At 42.0% G+C, this 21,874-nt stretch overlaps 1 protein-coding gene across 1 annotated transcript in view; it reads right to left on the bottom strand.

The window, feature by feature from the left end:
- The window catches only part of LOC108145946, a 120,230-nt gene that overhangs the window by 15,994 nt on the left and 82,362 nt on the right, over positions 1–21,874 (bottom strand). Inside the window, exons 5-6 of the mRNA XM_017271654.1 lie at positions 20,283–20,384; positions 17,374–19,567 (exon numbers count right to left, since the gene is read on the bottom strand). Coding sequence (XP_017127143.1) covers positions 17,374–19,564 — 2,191 coding nt within the window. The 5' untranslated portion in view covers positions 19,565–19,567; positions 20,283–20,384. The remainder of the gene's footprint in view (positions 1–17,373; positions 19,568–20,282; positions 20,385–21,874) is intronic.

The raw sequence follows: 21,874 nt of genomic DNA, 5'->3' as shown, positions 1-21,874 counted from the left end.
CGCCGAAAACGGTAAGGCAAAAGTTTCACACCTAGTCGAGCATGGTACATATGTACATCCTTTAATAAATTCTTACAACAAATAAATATTATTTAATTAATTTCACAGCTTTGGCCAAAACACAGCAGACAAGTTTCGCAACTGCGATGGCAGTTTGAGAGTTTTGCAGTTGGGCAACTGCATTTTGTTGTACGGTTTTTGCACTGTTTTGCGGTTACAATTTGCCCTACCCCGTGCAGGAGCCATCCCATTGGGGTTTGGTTTTTGGTTTTTGGTCGGGCTTTTCGGCCATGGGATTTGCCACTATGGTGTGCTATGGTGTGTCGCCAGTCCCCAGTCCCCAGTCTTTGGTTACTCGTTCACAAATCCCTGTCAGTCGGCCCGTCTATATGGGGGGCCACGTGTGCGGTTTTGTCCGTTGCCTGCTAACTTTATTACGATTATGTCGGTGTTTGTGCGGGCCTTGTTAATACGCTTATTGCCGTTCTTTTCTCTCCACTCGCCCAACCCCTCGGTTTCTGTTTATTAAACGAGAGTTGATGTTGCTTTTTAAAGTTTCGCAACCACTTTGACCATCTCAGCCCCACAAATTGCCTGCAATTAGATGCCTTTAATAAAAAGAAACCAGAGCAGAACAGAGCAGAGCAGAGCTAAGCACAAAAATGTTGTTGCCTTCTGTGTTGTTCTGGAATTGCCAGCAATTATTTAATGGTCCTCTAATAGCAAACATCCGAACGGGGCCATAACAACGGCCAACAACAAGCGGCCAACGTTAACTTAACATTACGGCCAAAGCAAAGTGGGTGGGCAATTCAAAAGAATTCGGAAAACGGGCGAACCGGAGATGCCCTATTTAAAGGTGTTGGATTATGGGCTAGATTTCTTGCGAAAAATTTAATTTATTTAAATTAATCTTATGCTGAAAATGTGCTGAATGTTATAAAGAATATTCTTTGCTTTTAAGGTACGGAATTTATTAAGTTACATATTTTAGGAAAAAACCGGAAAAACTCTCAAACATCAACGGATATTTTCTATGGTAGTGTGGGTATTTATGTAAGGCATTCATTTCTAATCCTCTCACAGGGACCATTCAAATATATCTATATATATTTTTTTAAGCTTCCGCTTTTATTATTTCCGTTTTCTTAAGAGTATTAAAGCTCGTTGATTGTTGCTGGGATATCAAAGTACAAATAAAAAGCACACAAATTATTACAAAACGCCCGGGGTGATGGCCCCTTCGCCCCTTCTCCCCTCAACCACGCCCACTCCCAATGGCCACCCACTTCCTGTGGCCAGCCCTAATTGCTAAGTGCCATAAAAATGCGTTTGTTGTTTGTCTCCGCCTCATCTCGCCACTGGATGCCCATTCCTCACCCGATACGCTTTGTGTGCTTTATGTGGCTGGTGCTCCTGCTCTTTCCGGTTTCACCTCCCTTTCCCCAAAAACAAAAACAACAAACGCGTTTTGTTTATATTTTTTAATTTCTTCGGTGGCAGCAATAACGCGTGGCAAATACATAAATTCGCGTCAATTAATAAGAAATTGTGGAGCGTGGCAATGCGAAACAAAATGGCGAAAGCTCACGGCACAGATTATTACACGTGAGCGTGTGCGTGTGTGTGAGTGTGGGCAGAAGGCGTGGCCGGGAAATCGGTCTGCGCACTTCTACTTAATTGCACAGTAAAGAGGTTTCGGGGAGCAAGGAGCTTGGAGCATGGAGCATGGAGCATGGAGACCGAGCTAAATTACGATGCATTTAATTGCTCGGATTTGGTGCACAGATTTATGTCCGCGCCACTAAGTGGCCTGCTTAAGGCTTAAATGGCCCCGACGACGTGAGCGAGCCAAGGACGCCAGAGTGGCAGAATGCCAGGACGCCAGGACTTCGGGACACCAGAATGCCAGGACGCAGCGCAACGCACACGGAGCGAAAGTGAAATCTCTGCCAGGATATGAGCCATGTGGCCCATGCCAAAAGCACCTGTCTACGTGCTCGACTCGCCGCTTGGCCAACGAAAATGGCCAGAAGTCCGCTTAACCCATTGTGGCTGCTGGGCGGAAAAATCACAATAAAACGAATGGCATTGAAATCACTTTCAAGCGAATTCCAAACTGTAATCAATTCTCTACCCCATAAAAATCACATAAATGGGTGAAAAGTATATTAAAAGCCCACCAAATAATGTCCAATGCTATAGTCAATCCATAAAAATATATATTTCTTTTTTGCGACACTGCTGATTATTTTTTTTGACTTTTAATAAAAATATTTTTAAATAAAAGCACAATCAGGAGCCAATTTCCTTTTAGCAGCAATATAATAAAAATCAATATGAACATGTCAATATCAATGTAGAGTATTTAAGTAGAAATATAAGTGAGTCAAGCTTGATTGAATTCTAAAAGTGAAAATTTCATTACCAAATCTTAATTTAAGATGGAAATAGTTTTGTAGCTGTAATATACGCTCTACCATATAAAATTTGATCCATTAAAATGAAATATAAAAACAGTAGCCTTCAACATACTTCCCCTCTTATTACCTTTTAGTTCGCTGCGTGTGAATCCAAGTAGATCCCAAAAACTTTCCCAACAATAGTAAAGCGAGGGAAATAAATTTGCCAACGAATAACTAGAATATTTAGAGCTCAAGTTCCCGCAAAGTTCCTATTTAATTTCTCCAAATCACTAAGCACCAAAACGACTTGCAAATTAAATTCCATGAGTGCGGATACATCAAGTGCAACCGCTTTGAATCCATAAAACTTTAAAACTTTTTACTTAACGGAACTTTTGCGGCAGGCAGCGGGTTAATTGGCAGAGCAGAAAGCAATTCCCATATGAGATCTGGGTAGGTGGTTTTGGGTTCCAGTTGGGTGGGAAACCAAGTGTCGCGTTGCCATTCTAATTGGAGGTTGGCGAGCTAGCAGCAGCAGCACCGGCATCAGCAGCAGCATAATTTTAATTTAATCTTTTTCCTACCGCACACGGTCGCGTGGGAGAGAGCTCAGAAAATCAGTTTAGGAATGTAAATTGATTTTGCGGTAATATGCAATTTAGTGCCCAGACACGGGTTCGCTTGTGCAGTGGCCAATGGTGCGTATGCGCAATCTTGGGTCAGCAATATTATTATTATTTTTGTGCCGCACAACAGAGCGTGAGAGAGGAGGGTCAGCAATTTGAACAATTTAAGATATGGTAGAGAGCATACAAAAATTAAACTATACCAAGTATTCGGGGTCTGGCCGTAAAAAACTTGCGAAAATAAACAGAAATTACCAGTGGCCGGCCGCAAGTAAATAAAAATGTTCAAGCAGAAAAGCTGCTCAAAAGAAACCGAAAGCGAGGAGGAAACACAGGGAGTGCTTGTCGCATTACGCATGAGGAATTTTCGCTTTTTAAATTCTTTAAGTAATGCAAATTAAATTTAAATAGCAAATAGGCAGGAGGCAAACACAACAAACGGCGAGGAAGAAAGCCAACAAAAGGGAGCGGGGGACCATGGCGGATAGGACATTCTGGGGTCCAGTTGCTGGCATGAAACAAATTTCAAAGACAAATAAGCGCCGAAAACAGCAGCAATTAATTTGCTTCCTCCGTGTGAGGGTGTCCTACGGTATTTGTATGTGTGTGCTTTGTGTGCCTTGCAGGAGGGTCCTGCTCTCTCCCTCTCTCTCTCTGCCCCGCAGGACCTTCGGCCAGACAATTGCGTGGGAAACTTTCTTTTGCCGGCCTCACCAGCAGCAGCAGCGACTCCCGAACTTTTCGGCGCTGCTAGCAAACCGCAAGGCCAACTGTGAGAAACGGAGCAACATCATGACGGCAACAGCGAGCGACAGCCACAACAGCTACCAGCTACTGGCAACTTAAGCCCAACCAACAACTTCAAGTTGTTTCGCAAGCAAACAAACGCACCCACACGGCAACTACAACAAGGAGGCAGTGTTAGTGCAAGGAAGAAAAGGACCAAAAGCACCAAAATCACCAGGAACAGGAACAGGAATACAGCCAACTGGAATCGGAGTCGAAGTCGCCGGGCAGACAGCGGATTCGGCCGAGCTGCGATGCGATGCGGGATTGGGCGGGCGTGCGACGTTTTCCCGCCTGACTGCCGCTTACATTTCACACATTTCAGCTGTTTTTGCACTGAGAAAAAACAGTTTGACTTATTTATTTAGAACTGAGAATAAAGTAGATTTTTCAAAATGTAAAGGTAGTTCAATCAGCTTACATCCTGTGTAATAAAACAGTTATTACTGATTAGATCTTTTGGATAGATAGCTAGTTCGACTAAATGGTTGTTGTTTTTTTTAGTCTGGGAAAAATAAATTTATAAGCTTTTAAATGATTATTCTCATTAGAGCTAATTTGTAAGTCACTAAGGTTTTAAATATTTAAAATATTTTAATTATAAGTTATTATTTTTAAAAGATGTATAGCAACATGTGAAGTACCATAAAATGCCTAAAATCTGATAACTTTCAAAAATTTTAAGTCAGAAATTATGTTAAAAAAAATATTCTCTCTTTTATAGCTTTTACAAACAATCATCCCTTTCTTATTTAATGCTGATATTTAGAGTGCTGCACATTAGATACAATTATTTCTGTCTGTGCAGCTATTCTCGTTGCTCTTGGAGTGCCCTGCATGCGGTTTAAATTCAAATTTGTTGGCAACAAACAGACAATTAATTTCGCATATACCATAGATGTGCTGAAGGCGCTTTTTGTTTTGTCCTGCCACCAAGCTTCCAGCTCCTTTGGCTTCCCTACCACTCCCACTCTGCCCCCAACTGCTCCAAGTTGTCGTTGTCGTAATCGTTGTTGCTGTTGCTGTCTATGGCCCGCAGGCATAATGGGCATCTAAGTACCGGCACAGCCAGACAACGCGGTTACTGCTCCTCTACTGCTCCTCTACTTTTTTCCCGCCCAGCTGCCCCTGCTCCTCTACATATGTGTGTGTCTCAAGGTTTTAGCCTATGGCCACACCCACTTTTATAAGCTCAATTTTTTGCTGCCGCTCCATTCTCCCACCCATGCTGTGCGTTGTTTGCATTTGAATTTTAAATGTTATTACTTCTTTTAAATTGATCAGTGGGTCGCAAAGAAGGCGGGCGGTCGCAAAGTCCTGCTAATTTATTCATGGCAAATAATTGTTTGTTAAAAGGGCGCAAAAATGTAGCCAAGTAAATGGATGCTAATCTGCATATGCTGGAAATTGAAATTTGGCGGGGTATGGCAAGAAAAACTGTTTATGTTTAAACAGTGGAATTAAGTTGTCTTTACGGTTTTTAGTGGAACACGGAAAGAGGGACCATTTTGCAATAATGATGTAGCTAAAAAGAAGCCTACTTTTTCAAACATCAAGGAATAAGGCAAGGTAAGTCTACCTAAGTAAATAAATTTAAGATCTAATGCTAAAGATTAAATCTTCATGTATTGATTATCTTATAATATAACTGTATATTTTCCCTGTCCCAAAACTAATTAATTTCCGCAACTATCTGAATTGTTTGGATTATCCTCTTTACTGTTTATGTTTAAGCAGTCGAATTAAGTTGTCTTTAAAGTTTTGAAAGGAACACAAAAAGACTGACATTTAAGCTAATAAAGAAGCTTACTTTCTGAAAAATCAAGAAATAAGGAAGGAAGTGAAACGGTTTCAAGTGGAATTAAATTGGTAAATTAATCGAATTATTTCCTTTGCGGTTTTGCTTAAGATTAATTCTTCAAGTATTGATTATCTTATTTTATCTCAAATATAATTAATTCCCGCAACTATCTGAATTGTTTGGGTAAGCCTCAGGTCTCTGTGGACCTTCTGTTTGCCTTGGATAATGCTCGCCGGGGATATTTGTTGCTGAGTACATAACTTAAAGCCAAATGCAGCTCGCTTTTTAGTATACACTATACCACTGCGTTAAATTCCAGGACAAACAGACCTAAGGACATGTCAAGCGCAGCACACAAACAAACAGGATGGGCAAACAAAACACCCAATTTCGCAGGTCCTGGGTTGTTGGAGGTGTTGGAGTCATAGACACTGATTAAATGATGCCCATCATTCATATGCAGGGCATGAGCGGGGAGTGGAATCGGGGGGTTTAGGACGGGGATGGACTGCTGCGGGTCCTGTAATGTAGTGCCATAATCCTTGGCGCAATTTTTGTGTGTACGGAGCAATATGTCGTAATATCCGGCGCTGCCTGCTTTTATTTGCCACGCACACATTCGTTTTGGCCTACGCAAGGACATATGAGCTAACTGACAGCCAAGTTTTTGCCCTGCTTTAATTTTTTCTTTTTTTTTGTTGGGAGGCAGTTGAAAGTACTAAGCGGGGCTATGATTTAGCGCTTTATTATTTGTCGGGTCCTTTTTGTGTGTAACCCCCCATCAAACAGCCCAAGACCATTTCAACAACCTGGCCAACTTGCTTCGACGTGACCGTGTCTCGTGGCTCCTGAAAGCGTCGCCGCTTTGTAGCCACTTCATCAGTTATTCTTAAGCATAAAATATTTGTCACTTTTACTAAATTTATTGTGACAAGGCTCCTGCACACCTATCACACTCGCACACACACAAACACAAACGGTGGCGAGAGCCAGCGAAAGGACACTTTATAAGGAGCTCTGCATATGAATCACGTGCGTAATGGCAAAAGGAAGTGGAAGGGGACTCCTTTCTCCTGCGATTGCGATGCCTGGCTGCTTTGCCTCAAGTGGACAGCATTTTGTTTTGTTTACTCTACAGCAAACGAAAGAGTTTTTGTTGGCTTACCAGCTTTGATTTAACTGGAAATATTATAAATGATATTGTGTAGTTTTCAAATGAGCTGAAGGAAACCATATATAAATAAATTGAAAATTAGTCTACAAATGCCATTAAAAAAGAGCCTACTGAGAAATGAAATACAAATTGTACAGCCCTAAAATATATGAAATAGGGTAAGAATTTGCATGCTATTTATATTAAAAACCATTATAGATTTTCTTTAATAACTAAAAAATATCTAGAATTCAAAAAGCAACATTTCCACAATTTTTCTATACCCAACATCGTTTTTAAACCACTGTTTAATTTAAATCTCAGTATTAAACTAATCATTAAAAATTATAAAAAAATCATACATATTAGATTTCTTTCTATAAAAACTAGAAAACATCTGAAAGTTCAGCAACAACATTCCCAAAACTATTTAAATTCCCAACACCGTTTATTTTGCTTTCTACCTAACCTAAATCGCATTACTTTCCCAGAGCATCTTGACTTCGTTCTAGTTTTTCAGACTTCTTCAACTTATATTTTCATTTCCAGGTTTGTTTTGCTGGCACTTCCGCCACGTTTTGTACGCCATATATTTTAACGTGCTGCGTATTTGCCTTTATTTATGCCCTGGCCCACCAGCAAGGCGGAGATCCCATTTCGAGGGCTCCCGGCCCACGTGGCGTATGTGCGATTGAGTGTAGCCGCAACTCGAAGCGCATTGAATTGGAATTCGTGGAGAGGTGGGGTGGGGTGACGTGAAGGACGGAAGTCGGTGTCAAGTGCCGCGGAAGCTTTCTGGCACTTCATCAACTTTGAAGTCAGCGTCCGCCCGCCAGGGGGAGCACAAATCAGATAAGCGAGCACGCGATTAATATTTTTTTGCGAGTCTTCCGGCATTTCTTCACCTCTGCACTCGGCTTTTGTGGCCAAATCAAAGTGACTTCTGGTTGAAGTTGCCGACACAACTTTTTGTAATTTTTTGTCATATTCAAAAGAGGGCGGCTAAAGGCGTGGTCGGGTTGGTCGGGGTCAAAGACAGCTGCAGCCAAAACCCATTTAATCCCCGCGTGCGCCAAATGGGCGCAAAGAAAACTGTTGACATTTCAGCCTCAGCAACATGACACCCCAATGTGGCTGGTGAAAAAAAGAAGTGGGTAAAAGAAGGCTGTGTGTGGGTGTTGTTGTTGCAGGACATGCACGTGCTGATGTCGCTGCAACTGAAGTGGATGTCCCTCCAAAGAGACAGGAGCAAGCGATCCCCCTTATTGCCCACTCCGCCCCCTTTTTGCCACGTGTTTGCTGAACACCTACACAAATGCTGCAGGTGTATGCATTATTCCCCTCCTCCTTTCCCCCAAACGAAGCTCCACAAATATTTTTGAGTCCTGTGGAAAGCGACCAACTAAATGAGAATCACAATGGTAGAGTTGTAGTGGGGAAAACTAAGGCCACTTTTGACTTTAAAATGCTATTATTTCATTGTTTTTAGTTCCTTAAATTCTTTAAACTTTAAATTTAAACTTCTTAACTTTTATAAATTGTGAAATTGAGCTAATTATTTTTCCCAGTGCAAAAACCTGAGCGATGGGCCGACATAGAGGATCGGCGGAGTCTGTGACTTTGGTGGGTGGCTGGTTTTAGACACATTTTTGGTGGGGTACTTACACCCCGGCCGCAATCAGGTGCCAACATGCAGGTGAAATGCAAATAATTTTTGTTTTATCTGAAACGCGGGTATTTTCTTTTTCCTGTTTCCCAGTTTGTTTGCAGAGCTTCCCTTTCCGCTGATTCTGATTTAGATTTGGGTTTGGATTCTGTTCTGTTCCGTTCTGTTGTCGCTGCTGGCGGCTCTTCTGCTGTTTGTTACTGTTGTTAAGTTGGCAAACACGAAAACACACACACACACATAGTCTGGAAAACTAGCTAAACAGGCAAATATGAGACAAGTAACTGGAAATGGAACGAATCTTGAGCAGGAAAAAGGGAAAGTCTGGGTGAAAGGTGGATCTCCGACAAGTTAGTTTAGAAAAGTTGTCAGAAGAAAAATTACCCAGAAAAGCTTAGCCACTCAAAGCATAAATATAAGTACAGCAGAATAAAAGAGGGTAAGTGTAATGTGTTTCTAATGTTTAATAAATTGTTAGGCACTCAAATAAGAACTTTTTGGTTAAGAAAACTCTAAGAATTTTAAAACTCCAACTAAAGCACTTAAATAAAAAAAGCCACTGTAGGTTCTACACAAAAAAGAAGCCTCATGCACAAGCCCCTAATAAAAAGCAGCCACTTTATTAACTATACAACGCCGAGTAAAAAAAATCGATTTTTCATCAAAACCTTTTTGTCATGGAATATTTCCACCTACTCTTGGCAATAGTTGACATTCAGTTGCACTGATTGAGGCACAATGCAGACTGTCAAAGAAATTGATTTGATTTGAAATGAAATGGAATGCCGTTTACAATCCTCCCTTTTATAACTAACTTCCTACGTTCCTGCATTGACTGAATCTGAGGACGTTAAGTCGAGCTATCTGTGGCTTTCTATTTCATTCTCTTTTTTCTGTTTTCTTTGTCGATTTCAGTTGGGGCTTCTGTTGCATATTTCTGCGTATACATAGACAAATGAAAATTCATTTTCTTCGTTGTCTTTGACCCAGCACTTCTTTATCCTTGTTTTCATAACTTTTGCGCTTGTTTGTACGCACCAAAAAAAAAAAGTTTGAGGAAAATGGTAGGGAAAACCCGTTCAAGTCAGGTATTTGTGGTTTCCCATGTGTGTGTGTGTGTGTGTGGGCGGTAAGTCCGCATCCGCATCCGCTTTTGAATCCACATCCGCAGTCATCCAGCTCATGGGATTTTATGCCGGGAACTAGTTGCATTTTTATAAACGCAGGAGTACCAACCTTTTTTTTTTTTGTTTGTTGGCCCCCCCTTTTTTGCCGACGTCCCTGTTGCGTGACTACGGGCGTAATATTTACTGATGCCACGCCCACTCCGGCCCCTTCTGCCCTCTGGAGTGCGCTGTCAAGTGCACTTGTCGGCGTCATGGCTATTTGGGTTCGCACAGAACAAAAAAAAAAGAGGAAAAACCCCCCCTATTGACTGAGCCGATTCACTAAATATTTACCTTGCAGCTGCGTCAGATTTACTTTTATTTGCCCGAACGCTCCCGGAATTTCAATATTAGTTGCAAAAATATTGTATATATAAAATACGTATAGTGCAACAGTTTATAATACCACAAAGGTGGGTCCAATATCGAAAAGGGGCCGGCTGCCGCTCACGTAACATTTCAAAGTGTAGTTAATTGATTTTTCAGCACAATGCCAAGTGCAGAAGTTGGGTAAAAATGTGCCACCCACCCACCACCAACCACCCACGTTGGCCACGTTGACAGCCACCCATGAGCGCCGCTTTGTATGCAACACAAAAATTGCATCACTTGTTTGCTTGCTTTTTACATAAATGCCATAAATTGCGTGTAGTTGTCAGTTGATTTTTCGGCAAGAGGCTGCCGCACTGCAGTGCGAAAAGTGTCGCAGCGGGCAAAAGGAGCTGCCACGCCCCCAATGGAGAGGCGAGGCGAGGCGCGATAAATAAACAACAAAAATTGTGTTTGCTCCCATGAATATGAATAAATATTTGTCGCAGCAGCTGCAGTTTTCAGCAACAGCATGTGCCGGCAAAAATGAAAGTGTCAACATTTAGGCCGCCCCCGGGGCATCAGCTAACTGATTGCTTGAATGACTAACTGACTGACTGAATGACTTTCTGACTGACTAGCTGACTAACTGACGGATGTCGTTGCCAACAGAAGTTGCCAAAAACTGTAAATGGCACAAAACTTGTAGTCATCGACTTTTCCTTTTTTTTTTGCCAAATTGTTAAAACGAAATGTGAGTGAGTTGTGCGAAGAGACTGATCGATTGATTGGCAGTTCCTTCGATTGAAAGCAATGCCAGTTGATTGACAGTTTCCTAATGCAATTTGCTTTTCCGGATAATTATTAGATGGGACTTTGCAAGGACAAAAAGGGAAATCTTTTGTGCATATTTATATTTTAAGTAAAGTAAAAAATTTAATGCAACGAAAAATGCTTGATTGACTATAACAATATATAATGATGGCTGGTAAAATTACACTTGAAGAGTTATCATTCAATTGACAGTCGTAATTCGCTAATTTCAACTTTTGATTGGCAAATTAGAGAACAAAAACTATTTGCACCTACAACTTTTGCACTCTGCGGAAAGTTTGTCGTTGCAAGTTGCTGCCATCTGCCGCCTGGTCAAAACAATTTTCTCACAATAATACCTCGGGTCGCTTCCTGTGACCCCAACACGTAGATGGGGATACAGCCAATCAAAAGGAAAATAACCGCAACGCAGGGGATCGAGGGGATGCAACTGAGGCAGCTGAAGCAGAGCAGAAAGAAATACAAGTAATATGCAAGCATTTCATGCACTTCGACGACAGCCAGCCGTGTACTTTATAATTTCAACTGCAAAAGCTGGCAGGCAGGAAGAGAAGGTATGTACACAGTAATAAAAAAGTATGCCTTAAACAAAATAAGTTCCAGTTTTCCTAAAAAACAATTAAATCTTTCTTTATTAAAAACTTGAACTTAATTTTGTAAGAAGTGAAACTCTTTTTATATTTTCAGTGTAGTAACATACTGGTCAGGGGCTTAGCTATATCGAGATGAGCATGTTCAGCTACTCACGTGCCACATGCTTTGATTTGTTTCGTTACGTTTCATTACAACAATCATGCTGTCCCTTTCACTTGCCTGGGCCCTCTCTCTTTCCCTCTCGTTGAGATGAAGTGGCATTTCGTGTTCGCCATCGACAAAAACACACACCGATATTCACAAACACACACCGGAACGTTGCGGTTTTGATTTGCTGTGGCCAACATTCTCAAGAGAGCAGCTAGGAAATTTCATTTCGTCTAAAACCCCAAAACAAAAGGCAACTTTTGCATGCCAACAACAACAACAACAACAACGACTGGAAGAGCAAGACAACATCGCCCAGGAAAAGCAACAACAATGGGCCAACACATCTAAAAGAAGGTTCATTGGCAATCGGAAAATTGCAGCAGACTCTTGACTATAGACAGCATGCCTCATGCACTTTTATTATTATGCCAAATATTTTTCCAACCCCCCAGTGATGGATTTTCCTTCATTCACCTGCACTGTGCGAAATCGACAATGACACTCGATTTATATTATGGAAAAATGTAGAGAGCTAGTCATTTGTCTTTTGCCAGTCTCTCGCTCCCGAAAACTTTGTGGCTTTGCAATGGTGCCAAAGACACACACATGCAGAAATTTAATTTATTTAGCAACTAAATCGATGGCACACACAAAATCAGCATCCGAAGTAGAAATAGAATAAGAAACAGAAACAAAAACAGGAAAAACTGCGACAACAATTGCTTAAAATGGCCAGATCTTGTCCGAAAACAGGCAAACTTTCTTGGGTTATGGCTTGGCTAATTTCTTATTTAAGTTTGCGAAATCTAAAACGAATTGGCTAACAAAACTTTGGCAAAGTGATAAAAGCAGTGCTTTGTATTGTTTGCTTGAATTTATTACCATTTGGGGAAATTATGCACTGCTTAATGCTTTATAATAATAATATTAAAGAACTGTGTAGAAAGTTATGAGTTATTTTAAAAATTTAAGCAAAACATATTTGAAGGCAACTTTTAAAACCGTTTAATATGGTGTATATAACTAAAGCCAAACTTATATTTAACATTCTATTCCATGCTTTTGTTTTATAAACATTCTTTCATATATATTTTCACAATCTACCATGCTTTTCATTCTTTCATATATACATTTTCACAATCTAGCATGCTTTTCCCATGAGTTTCATTCTGTTCTACATTTTTTTCCTTCCCAACTTTCATGCTCTTCATGTTCCTTTGGCTTTTAAAATGTGTCTGAGACTTGTCCCCATTGTTTTTGGTCAAGATTCAATGCGATTTTTTCGAATGCCAACTTAAAAGTGAATGTCCCCTGTCGCGCGCACACACATGAAGACATGAAAATGTACCATTCTGTTTGCTGTTTAGCTGTCTTTCTCCTTTCTTTCCTTTTTCCTTTTTCGTTCACTTACTTTGCTGTTCTTGTTGTAATGCAAAAAGCGCATCAGGCATTTGTATGCATTAGCTGGCAAAACGAACATTTTATGGCAGCCGAGAGGGGGGGCAAAAGCTGGGGAAAACTGGGGAAAACTGGGGAAAAGCGAGCCAGAAGAGATGGGAAATGGCTTTAGCACAAATATGCATGTCGGCACATTCTTGCATAGAATTGCACTTAAATGCAGAAAATGGCGCACAGCATAAGCGAGGGTCTTAGGGGTTAGTGTGGGAATCGGTTGAGGAAAACTTGGGGAAAACCTAGAAAATGCGGCCATTGCTGGACAAGAGCTTGTTGGCCACTTATAGGGACGTCATGAAAATCAGGAAACAGGATATATTAAGTTTGAGGAATGGCCGAAGCCTGGACACACTAGTGATGTTGCTGTTGTCGCAACAATAAAATAGCCGCAGCAGCAACTCAAGAAGAAGAAGCATGGCCGTAAAACTGCCACCTTTGCCACGCCCCCCGTCCCTGCGACACTTTTTATGGCCGTCCATAAAACAGCAGCAGCAGCAGCAACGGCAACAGCAGCAACACTAGTAGCAGCAACAGCAGTGGCAGTGGCATATAGCCACAACAGCAGCAACAACGTTTTTTTCAATTGCCTGCCACAATTTCTATTAGTGTAAATATGCAAAGTACATGAAGACATGAGGCTCAACTTCCGCTGAGCTTGGCAATATAAAATGCAAAATGTAACAGTGTTGCTGCTGTGGATGTTGCCACTGCTGTTGCTGTTACTGCTGCTGATGTTGCTGCTATTGGCATTTGGAATTACAATTGCTGGCCATATTTAAAAATCTCATTTCCAAACGCTTTTCCCATTCACACTTCATTTGAGCGGGAACGAAAGGGCCAACTACAAATGGCAAAGAAAATTTAAAGCAGACGCCATTAAATGAATGGAGCGACGTTTCAAAACAGAGAAGAAACATTAGTGAAGCAAATTGCAATGAGCGGGAAAGCAAAGCAAAGAAAAATTCACCCAATTGCAAAAAAGATGGGTTTGGGGATTGCAGAAATGCTAATGACTTAATATCGTCTACCTGGGAGGAAATTCCTTTGAAACTGAACTGTCGGCAGCGCGTTAATTGGAAATGTTTCCCAACACAACGCCACTCGGAGCTCGGTCTAAATAATTTTATGATTAGCTCAATTAAATGCTACTTTTGGTCCTTTATCAAAACAATTTCATTTTATTAGGCACAAGTTTGTGCCTTGCATTTAAACTGGAATTTATGCAACTTGTATTGAGTAGCCACAAATTAATTAGCATTACAAATACAATCTTTAGTATAAGGAAATATTTGCTTTGTCCATGCAGAATGGATGTTGAAAAATAGGCAAGCAAGAAAGTTGATCCATCTAAAGTGTAATTCAAATAAATAATTCTTATGAATGAAAATGGGAAAACCCGTTCATTGGATTAAATGGGAGCAGGAAGAGTTTTAACAAAATATTAAACACATGCTACATAATAAAGCTCATTAAAGCTCAAAGAGACATTTGGATTCCATTACCTATTTTGTTTAAAATTAAATTAAAAGGCATTATTCGAGAGTTTAATTGCTTATTAAACTGTTTTTTATCTTTAAATTGAAAACTGCAGTTTATTAAATGAATCTTCTTTTGTTTTATTTTTTGAAAAATAAAAAGTTTTCCCACCTTAACCGAAAATGAAGCCAATGAATAAGTACTTTTTCTCGAACATATAAATACCTATCGATTAAATAGAAAGTCAAAAAGTTTTGCCCAAGCGTGAACCACTTAAAAATATTACAATTTATATTTAAATTCCATTCGGAAGTCGAAAATCGAGGCGCACTTTTCGCCTATCGCAGACAAATATGAAATATTAATAATCCGGCGAGTTCAGGCCATGGTCATGACTCAAACTTTTCGGCGTTGGCGTTGGCGCATTAGAAATGCAAATTTCACCGTCGAGCGGCCAGACTCTATCACTTTAATGCCTTTCACTGCGATTTGGCCCGTCAGGCGACCCACTCGCCTGCTTTTTTTGTGTTTTTTTCTATGATTTTCCTCCGGTGCATGCAACACGTGCGCTATAAATCATCTCGGGAGGCGGTCGCCTGATGGTCGGAAAATGGAATATGGAATATGGAATACGGTGGGTGGCTTGGCGCCCATAGCGAGAACCAATTTCAAAAATCAAATCAAAAATAGTTTGCAAAGTTCCAAGTGCTTTAACTCGCGGCAAACAATGCAACAAATTGCAGGCAGCCAGCGCGCAGGAGTAACTTTGTAATTGTCTTGCGGGGACACGTGGGCGCCATTGCCACGACCATGTCACCTTTTGTGAGGCACCTCCTCCTGCCCCACCTCCCGCTGAACCCACTCCTTTGGGCCATAATAGACAGCCATAAGCGAAGTCATCGCAATTGTGGCTGCTTGGCTGACGCCCCGGTGTCTTCGGGCTCTTCAGAATTTCGCGATGCGTTGGCATTGTCTGTTCGCATTGCTGAAATACCCGAGCTGCGGAGGAAAACCTCTTATCTGCAATCCGAAAGAAAAGACTCTATATGGCAGCGGGAACTTTAGAAATATGTGAGACTTAAAAATATCGGGCACATTCAGCTATTGTTGAACAATTGACATTTCTGCAAGGTCTTGGAATTGTTAGCCCTTTTAAGATCATAATTCTTTTACTTTAAAAATAGACAACAAATTTTGGAGTATGATTTACATAGCTTTAAATGGAGCAATATTATGTATTCGTAGAATAACAAAAAGTCAATATATGTAGAACCTCTTAGTCGGTTTAAAATAAATATATAAATTAAATATATTCTCCAGTATATATAAATACTGATATTCATGTTTCTATTTAAGTGCACTTCTTTATTTTAATAGCAAACAAATTCTTAAACCTTGGGGCATGAAATGTTTATATTAAAGGTTGTTAAGCCTTGAACTTTAATTAAATATTTTGTGCAGGTGGCCCAGTGTAGGCCACAGTTTTTATCCTGATACCCACTCATTTGACTTTAGTTGAGATCAACTCAACCGAACTCAACTCGATTCCCTGATGGACAAAAGTTTTTCTTCACCGTTGAAATTTAATTGAATGCAAAGTTTTTTGTCTGTCTATGAGAGGTCCGCTCCCCGTCGGCTTAACCCCACGATGCTGCCTGTTAATTTGCTTTGAATGAAGTCGAACATGTGTGCCACGCCCCCATCGCACCGCCCACTCTGAGCCTCCCCACCTGAAGTAAGCATGCATATGTGAACTGCGAATGTGAATAGTTGAATAGTAGTTATAGTAGTAGTAGTTCGCTGGCATATCGCCGTGCGTCGCTGCCATTTGTGGGTGCAAATGTCACGTTGACTTGGCCTGCTAGTCGTTTCCGTTGTAGTTGTTGTAACTGTCGTTTTGTTTGCCGCTCAGCTACGTGCTGTGGGTGGTTAAGGGGGATTGGGAGTGGGTGACTTAGTAGGTGACTTGGTGGGTGGGCGGCAGAGCGTGTGCCGGTGACAGGGTGACTGTGTCAAAGGGTCTGACTGCGGCTCCGTCTGATGCTTGATTATGGTGTTAACCCCAGCGTGAACTTGTACCAGGTGCGACCCCCCCACTGTTCCCTTATTACCCCACCCCTCCCCCTCCACTCAATCCCATTCCCATTGAAATGTCACCATTTCAATTGGCTCTCATACAACCTCTGGCCAAAACAGTTTTCATGCTTGTTAGGGAATTCGTATAATGCATAAAGTGTCGCCGACAACTTTGCGTATACGTAATGTGCAATGTGGCAAACTCCGTAGACCGTGCCGTGATGATGAGCAATTAGCAAACAATGCCAGCATTTTCATTTTCACTTAAAAAACAAACAAAGTCCAGTGAGTGAGTGCATAAATGGCAGACAGATAGTTAAAATAGGAATAAAATGGCAGACACTGCGAATGGGATTGCCGCTTTTCCACTTGGGATTTGAGTAGCACGTCATTTATGAAACAGGACACACAAATAAAATATCTACAAAAATACAAATTTAAAGGGTTTTCAATATTTATGCATTTTTCCTTAAAACCGTAGCTTTTAGAGACATATATTTTTTCAGTTTTTGGAAATACTATGGTAAGAGTATAAAGTATTAGCTTTTAGTTAAATATGTTTTTAGAAATCTTTGTTGCACGTTATTATTTTACACATGTAAAAAAGACTTTTAAATTAAGAGTACAATACAATTTTAAATAGTTTAGAAGTCAACTAAAAAAGCATGGAATTTATTTCATTCAAAATACTTTTTAAGAAATATACTTCTATATCTTAATAATTTATTTCCAATTTTTTTGTAGACTTTTCCTTTTGTGTTGCAATCGAGTTTACTAACAAAATCTAGATGAAAAAGTGCTGGCCTTGCCAAAGTCCAACTCATAATTAAAAGTCAACTGGTTGATGGTTGGCCGGGCGTAATTCGCAGTACTCACCAGTTGGTAAAACGCTGACAGGATTCGTAGTGACATGCGGCGACCCATCCGCTGGCAGTAATAATTTGCAGGACGTGGACGTGGACGAGGACGAGGACTCGCCGCCAGCTGGCTTTTCGTTGCTGTCAAATATTTGGGGACCCGGCAGAACATCTTCATAATGCAAACTATCCGGCTTTATGAACGGAGTTGCCTCAGCGGAAGTTGTAAAGTTATGCTCGTCATCAACGTCAGCCGCAAATAGCGTTGCCTCCTGCTGATCCGTTGATGTTGCTGCTGTCGTTGTTGCTGTTGCTGCTGTTGTTCCTGCTGCTGCTGCTGCTGCATTTCGCTTGCGATTGTAGTATTCGTAGTTTGTTTTCGTTGCTGCCACACTGGCATCGCTGTCATCAGTTGTCGCCGCTGTCGCTGTTGCAGTCGCAGTCGCAATCGCACTCGTGGCTATGATTTTATCCTCGACCATAAATTGCACTTTTTTGCGTGAACCCGGCGTGATTGCTGCTGCTGCTGTCGCTGCAACGACTGCCAAGGGTGTAGGTGTAGGTGTTGATGTGGCCATGGGTGTGCTGTGGGGCGTGGGCGTGCCAGTTGTCCCCGTCGGCGTTGGTATATAGAACTGTGACTTGCCCGCAGGCGTCACGGGTCCAGAATTGTCACTCGTCTGGAGAGGAAGTGGCAACGGAGCTGTGGTGGCGGTGCCCACTCCAATGCCAGGCAACTCCAGAGTCGAGGGGCGTTTTAAAATCGACTTGATGGCTGGCGAAGTGGGCGTCACAGTGAGCACTGTGTAAGTGGAATCACTGTGCTCCACTGATTTTTCCCCTTCAATGGAAGGCACTGCCTTGGGCTTAACTGTGATTGCTGTTGCTGGTGTTACTGCTGTAGCTGTTTCCGCCGGCTCATCCGCTTTTTTATTGCGCGGCGGTCGTCGCGGTCCATTAGATGTCGGTTCGCCACCAGAGAGCACTATAATTCGCTCATAGCTGTCACCTGGATCGGAGCTATCGCCGGATTTATCACCCAGGATAATCCTTTGCCCCGCAATGGCCGTGACATTGCCGCTGTAAAACTTGCTGCTGCTGCTGCTGCTCCGCCTTCGCTCCAGTTGGTCATCATTGAGCTGGGCATCGGCCACATTGAAGTGATCATGGGGCTTCCTCAGGTCATTCGGCAGCTTAACACTTTCGCTTGAGATCAGGTCATAGGGATTGACGTGGCAGCGCAGTATGGACCGCCGACTGGAGGCCCTCGATGTGGCCAAGCCGCTGCTCTGGAGCAGCGACTCATTGTCCTCCATGAGCCAGCAATCCGTGGGATCAGCTGTTGCAGCCACTGCTGCTGCTGCTGCTGGAGATTTCTGGTTAGTGGGGGCTGGTGGGGCAGGAGCCCGTGTGCGTGTTCGACCCCTGGACTGCTGATTCAGCCCCGCCTCACTGCGACTACGTGACTTGCCATCCGCATCCTTGGAGCTCGGCTCCGGCGACAGCAAACGCGTGCGTCGCATCAGGTCGTAGGGATCCTTCTGCGGATCCAGAATGGAGGGACGTGACTTCTTGGTGGCACTCACCACCCGCATGGTGGCCGCCATGGTGGGTCGTCGCGCGTTCCCGGTCCCGCTGACAGCCGGCAGACGCACTGTGCCCCCAGTGCCGCCACCAATGGTGGCCAGCGGAAGGCGTGACCCCTTGCACTTCTTGCACACACTGGCCTTCTTCACGTCGCGCTTCGTGCCGTTCAAGTACTCGGCACAGGAGCAGATCACCACGGCCAGGGCGGTTGAGCCGGGCATGCCCTCCGCTGCCGCGAAAATCGCCGCCGCATGGGGATGGTAGCCGTAAGAGGGGCGGGCCGGAATGCCGCGCACCGTGCCGTAGATCCACGGCTCCGCGTACTTCATCGAACGTGAAAGAGCGCTGGGCAGGAATTCGGCGGCGGGCACCGGCGGCAATTGGTAGGCGGTCACCATCTGGTGGTGGCCATGGTGGGTCAAGTGTTGCTGCTGCTGCTGCTGCTGATGGTGCTGCTGCAAGTGATGCTGCTGCTGCTGCTGCTGCTGCTGCATGTGCAGCTGCAACTGCTGCATGGCCTGCATCCCGCTGACGGCGGCTAGCGAAGCGTTCTTGTCCACGGAATCACCGCTGCCGAGCGTCTTGAGCCGCTGACTCCACGATTTCTTGGACTTGTCGTACATGAGCTGCATGGAAAAAAAGGAAACAAAAGTTAATAAAATAGGAAAACATAAAATATAAGACTTTGCGCTAGAAAAGTCAGTCTGATTTATCGTCACTTAAAAATATGCACATTTCGCTTAAATTTTCATTGATCTTTCTACGCTTTGTTAAATTTTTATGCTAGTTTTAATGAACAATATAATTAAGTTTTACTTGTTGCATTCTTTTCTAATCAACAGACTTCTTTTACATTCACTTTTTAAGCATGCTAAATTTTATTGGTAATTAAAATCATGACCACGCTCAATTTTAAATTAACATAATAAATAATATCTTTAACCCAATTAGGTCTGCTCAAACTAATAATAATATAATATGGTTTCAATAATTTTATTTTGATTTCATTTTTAAACCTGCTTAAATTGATAAGTGATGAATACCAATTAAAATTTAATTTTATGTAACTACAACAAATAAACAAATATTAGATTGAAAATTAATATTTTGATTTGAAGCATTTTGGCTTAGTATCCACTTAAATTTTTGTTTTCTGTATATATAAATATAAGCATGAACAAAAAAATTAGAAGATTGATAATAATTATTGCGGAATTAAGCATTTTATATCACCATCATGTTTTTGAAAAATAATTAGACGATGCAAATTTATAAAAGTAATCTTATTTTTAATAAAGAATAAATATAATATTGTACTAGTGTTTTTAAATCATAGCAAACCTTTCTGTCCTTGTTGCTAGTGCGCTCATAATACCCAATTTAAATTAATGGCTCCGATGCACTCTGTCCTTTGTTGCTCATCAGCTGAAAACCGCCTGCTGCCTGGAATGAAAAAGATAAAAAAAAAATTATTAAAGCGCAACGCGTCCAGCGGGAAATCCGTTTAGAAAAGTTTTATTATTGAAAAAGTTTAAAATGCGATTATGTGCAGGCGGGGGGAAAAAGAGTAGTGCCCTTTACTGTTGGGGCTTGGGTTTTATCTAATGTTTGTGTTTCGCCAGTGAGTTTGCTAATGAAAATAGGACCAACGAAATGGGTCAGGATTAGGCAGGAAATTGATCCTGGAGATATTTCATGTTTACCTTAATTAATTCGGCCCTAAATAACTGGAAATGTTCGCTCACTTTTCGGCCAGCTGTGTCTTTTCAGCTGCAATTGCATCAATGCCAGAAACTCAATTTGCCACACACAAATCCCCAGCAATTTCTCACAGTTCTCCAGCTTATTCGAACTCCTTGGCTGCCAAATCAAATAAACCAGTCAAAAGAATATAAACCGCATTCAAGGCTCTGCCACTTTTCTTTTTGTTTTTTTTTTTTTGGGAAAGTTCTTTTCACCCAGCTTTCACTGGAGATTGTAGAGATTGGCAGAAAAAGAGAGAGAGAGTTGAGTAGCACCCACACACTGGTTGGGTTGGAAGAGCGGGCAACTTTGTTTTCATTTCGCCAGTGAATTTTCGTCATCATCGTGACCACTTTTCACAATCAGTGGACAACTGGACAACTGCGATGGCCGAGAATCTTTTCTTGTTTTCCAGTTTTGCGATTGTTGCAATTGTTGCTCTTGGTGTTTGGTGCCGCTTTCTGTTGCTAGTTGCCAGTTGCTAGTTGCTGGCGTGATGTTGCTGCTGCATCCTGCTAGTGCGCCAGTGGATATTAATCAAAATGCGGAGCAAACTCCCACGCGATAGGTGCTGGCACACTTTGGACCTAGTCTTTTGGCCCGGCTTAGTCTTGGCCAGCAATTTCTTACTGTTGTTCTGTGTGTTTTCGGTTTCTTGGCCTGCAAACACGTTCGCGTCCCGTTGAAAAATGTTGATAAATGTTGACAATTTTTCCGGCAACCACTCGTGATAAATCTAATTTTTCTCCGCCTTCAACTTGCTGTGTGCTGTGTGCTGCCTGCCTTTCAGTTAGTTGCATTGTTGTCACCAGCAGTAGTGGTTCGTTGTTTTGTGTTGTGACTGTTGCTCTCTTGCAGTTTTGATTACATGGCAGCAGCGGCTCCTTGACGTCAACTGCCCTTGTGTAGGTGTGAAATAAAATTAAAAACGTGTCATTTTTTGCTTTATCGCTGGACGCGGTGGCGCTTGAACCCCGTGGGCAAAGTGGGAGTGCTGCCATGACCCCAACAGCAACACAGCAATACAGCAATACAGCAACACGAGTCAGTAGCAACATGAACGGGAAGAACAGCAACATGGACAGGGCATGGCTGAAATTTAAGCCACTTTTGTTTGTGACCGGTTTGAGTTTGGGTATTGAAATTGTAAGCATTAACGCGAGTCTCACTTCCTGAATAAAATAAAACAC

This window comes from Drosophila elegans, unplaced genomic scaffold (assembly GCF_018152505.1).
Source record: "Drosophila elegans isolate 14027-0461.03 unplaced genomic scaffold, ASM1815250v1 contig_208, whole genome shotgun sequence".
NCBI classification, from domain to species: domain Eukaryota; kingdom Metazoa; phylum Arthropoda; class Insecta; order Diptera; family Drosophilidae; genus Drosophila; species Drosophila elegans.
The sequence above is the reverse complement of the archived record's forward strand: the minus strand, read 5'-3'. Positions and strand labels throughout refer to the sequence as shown.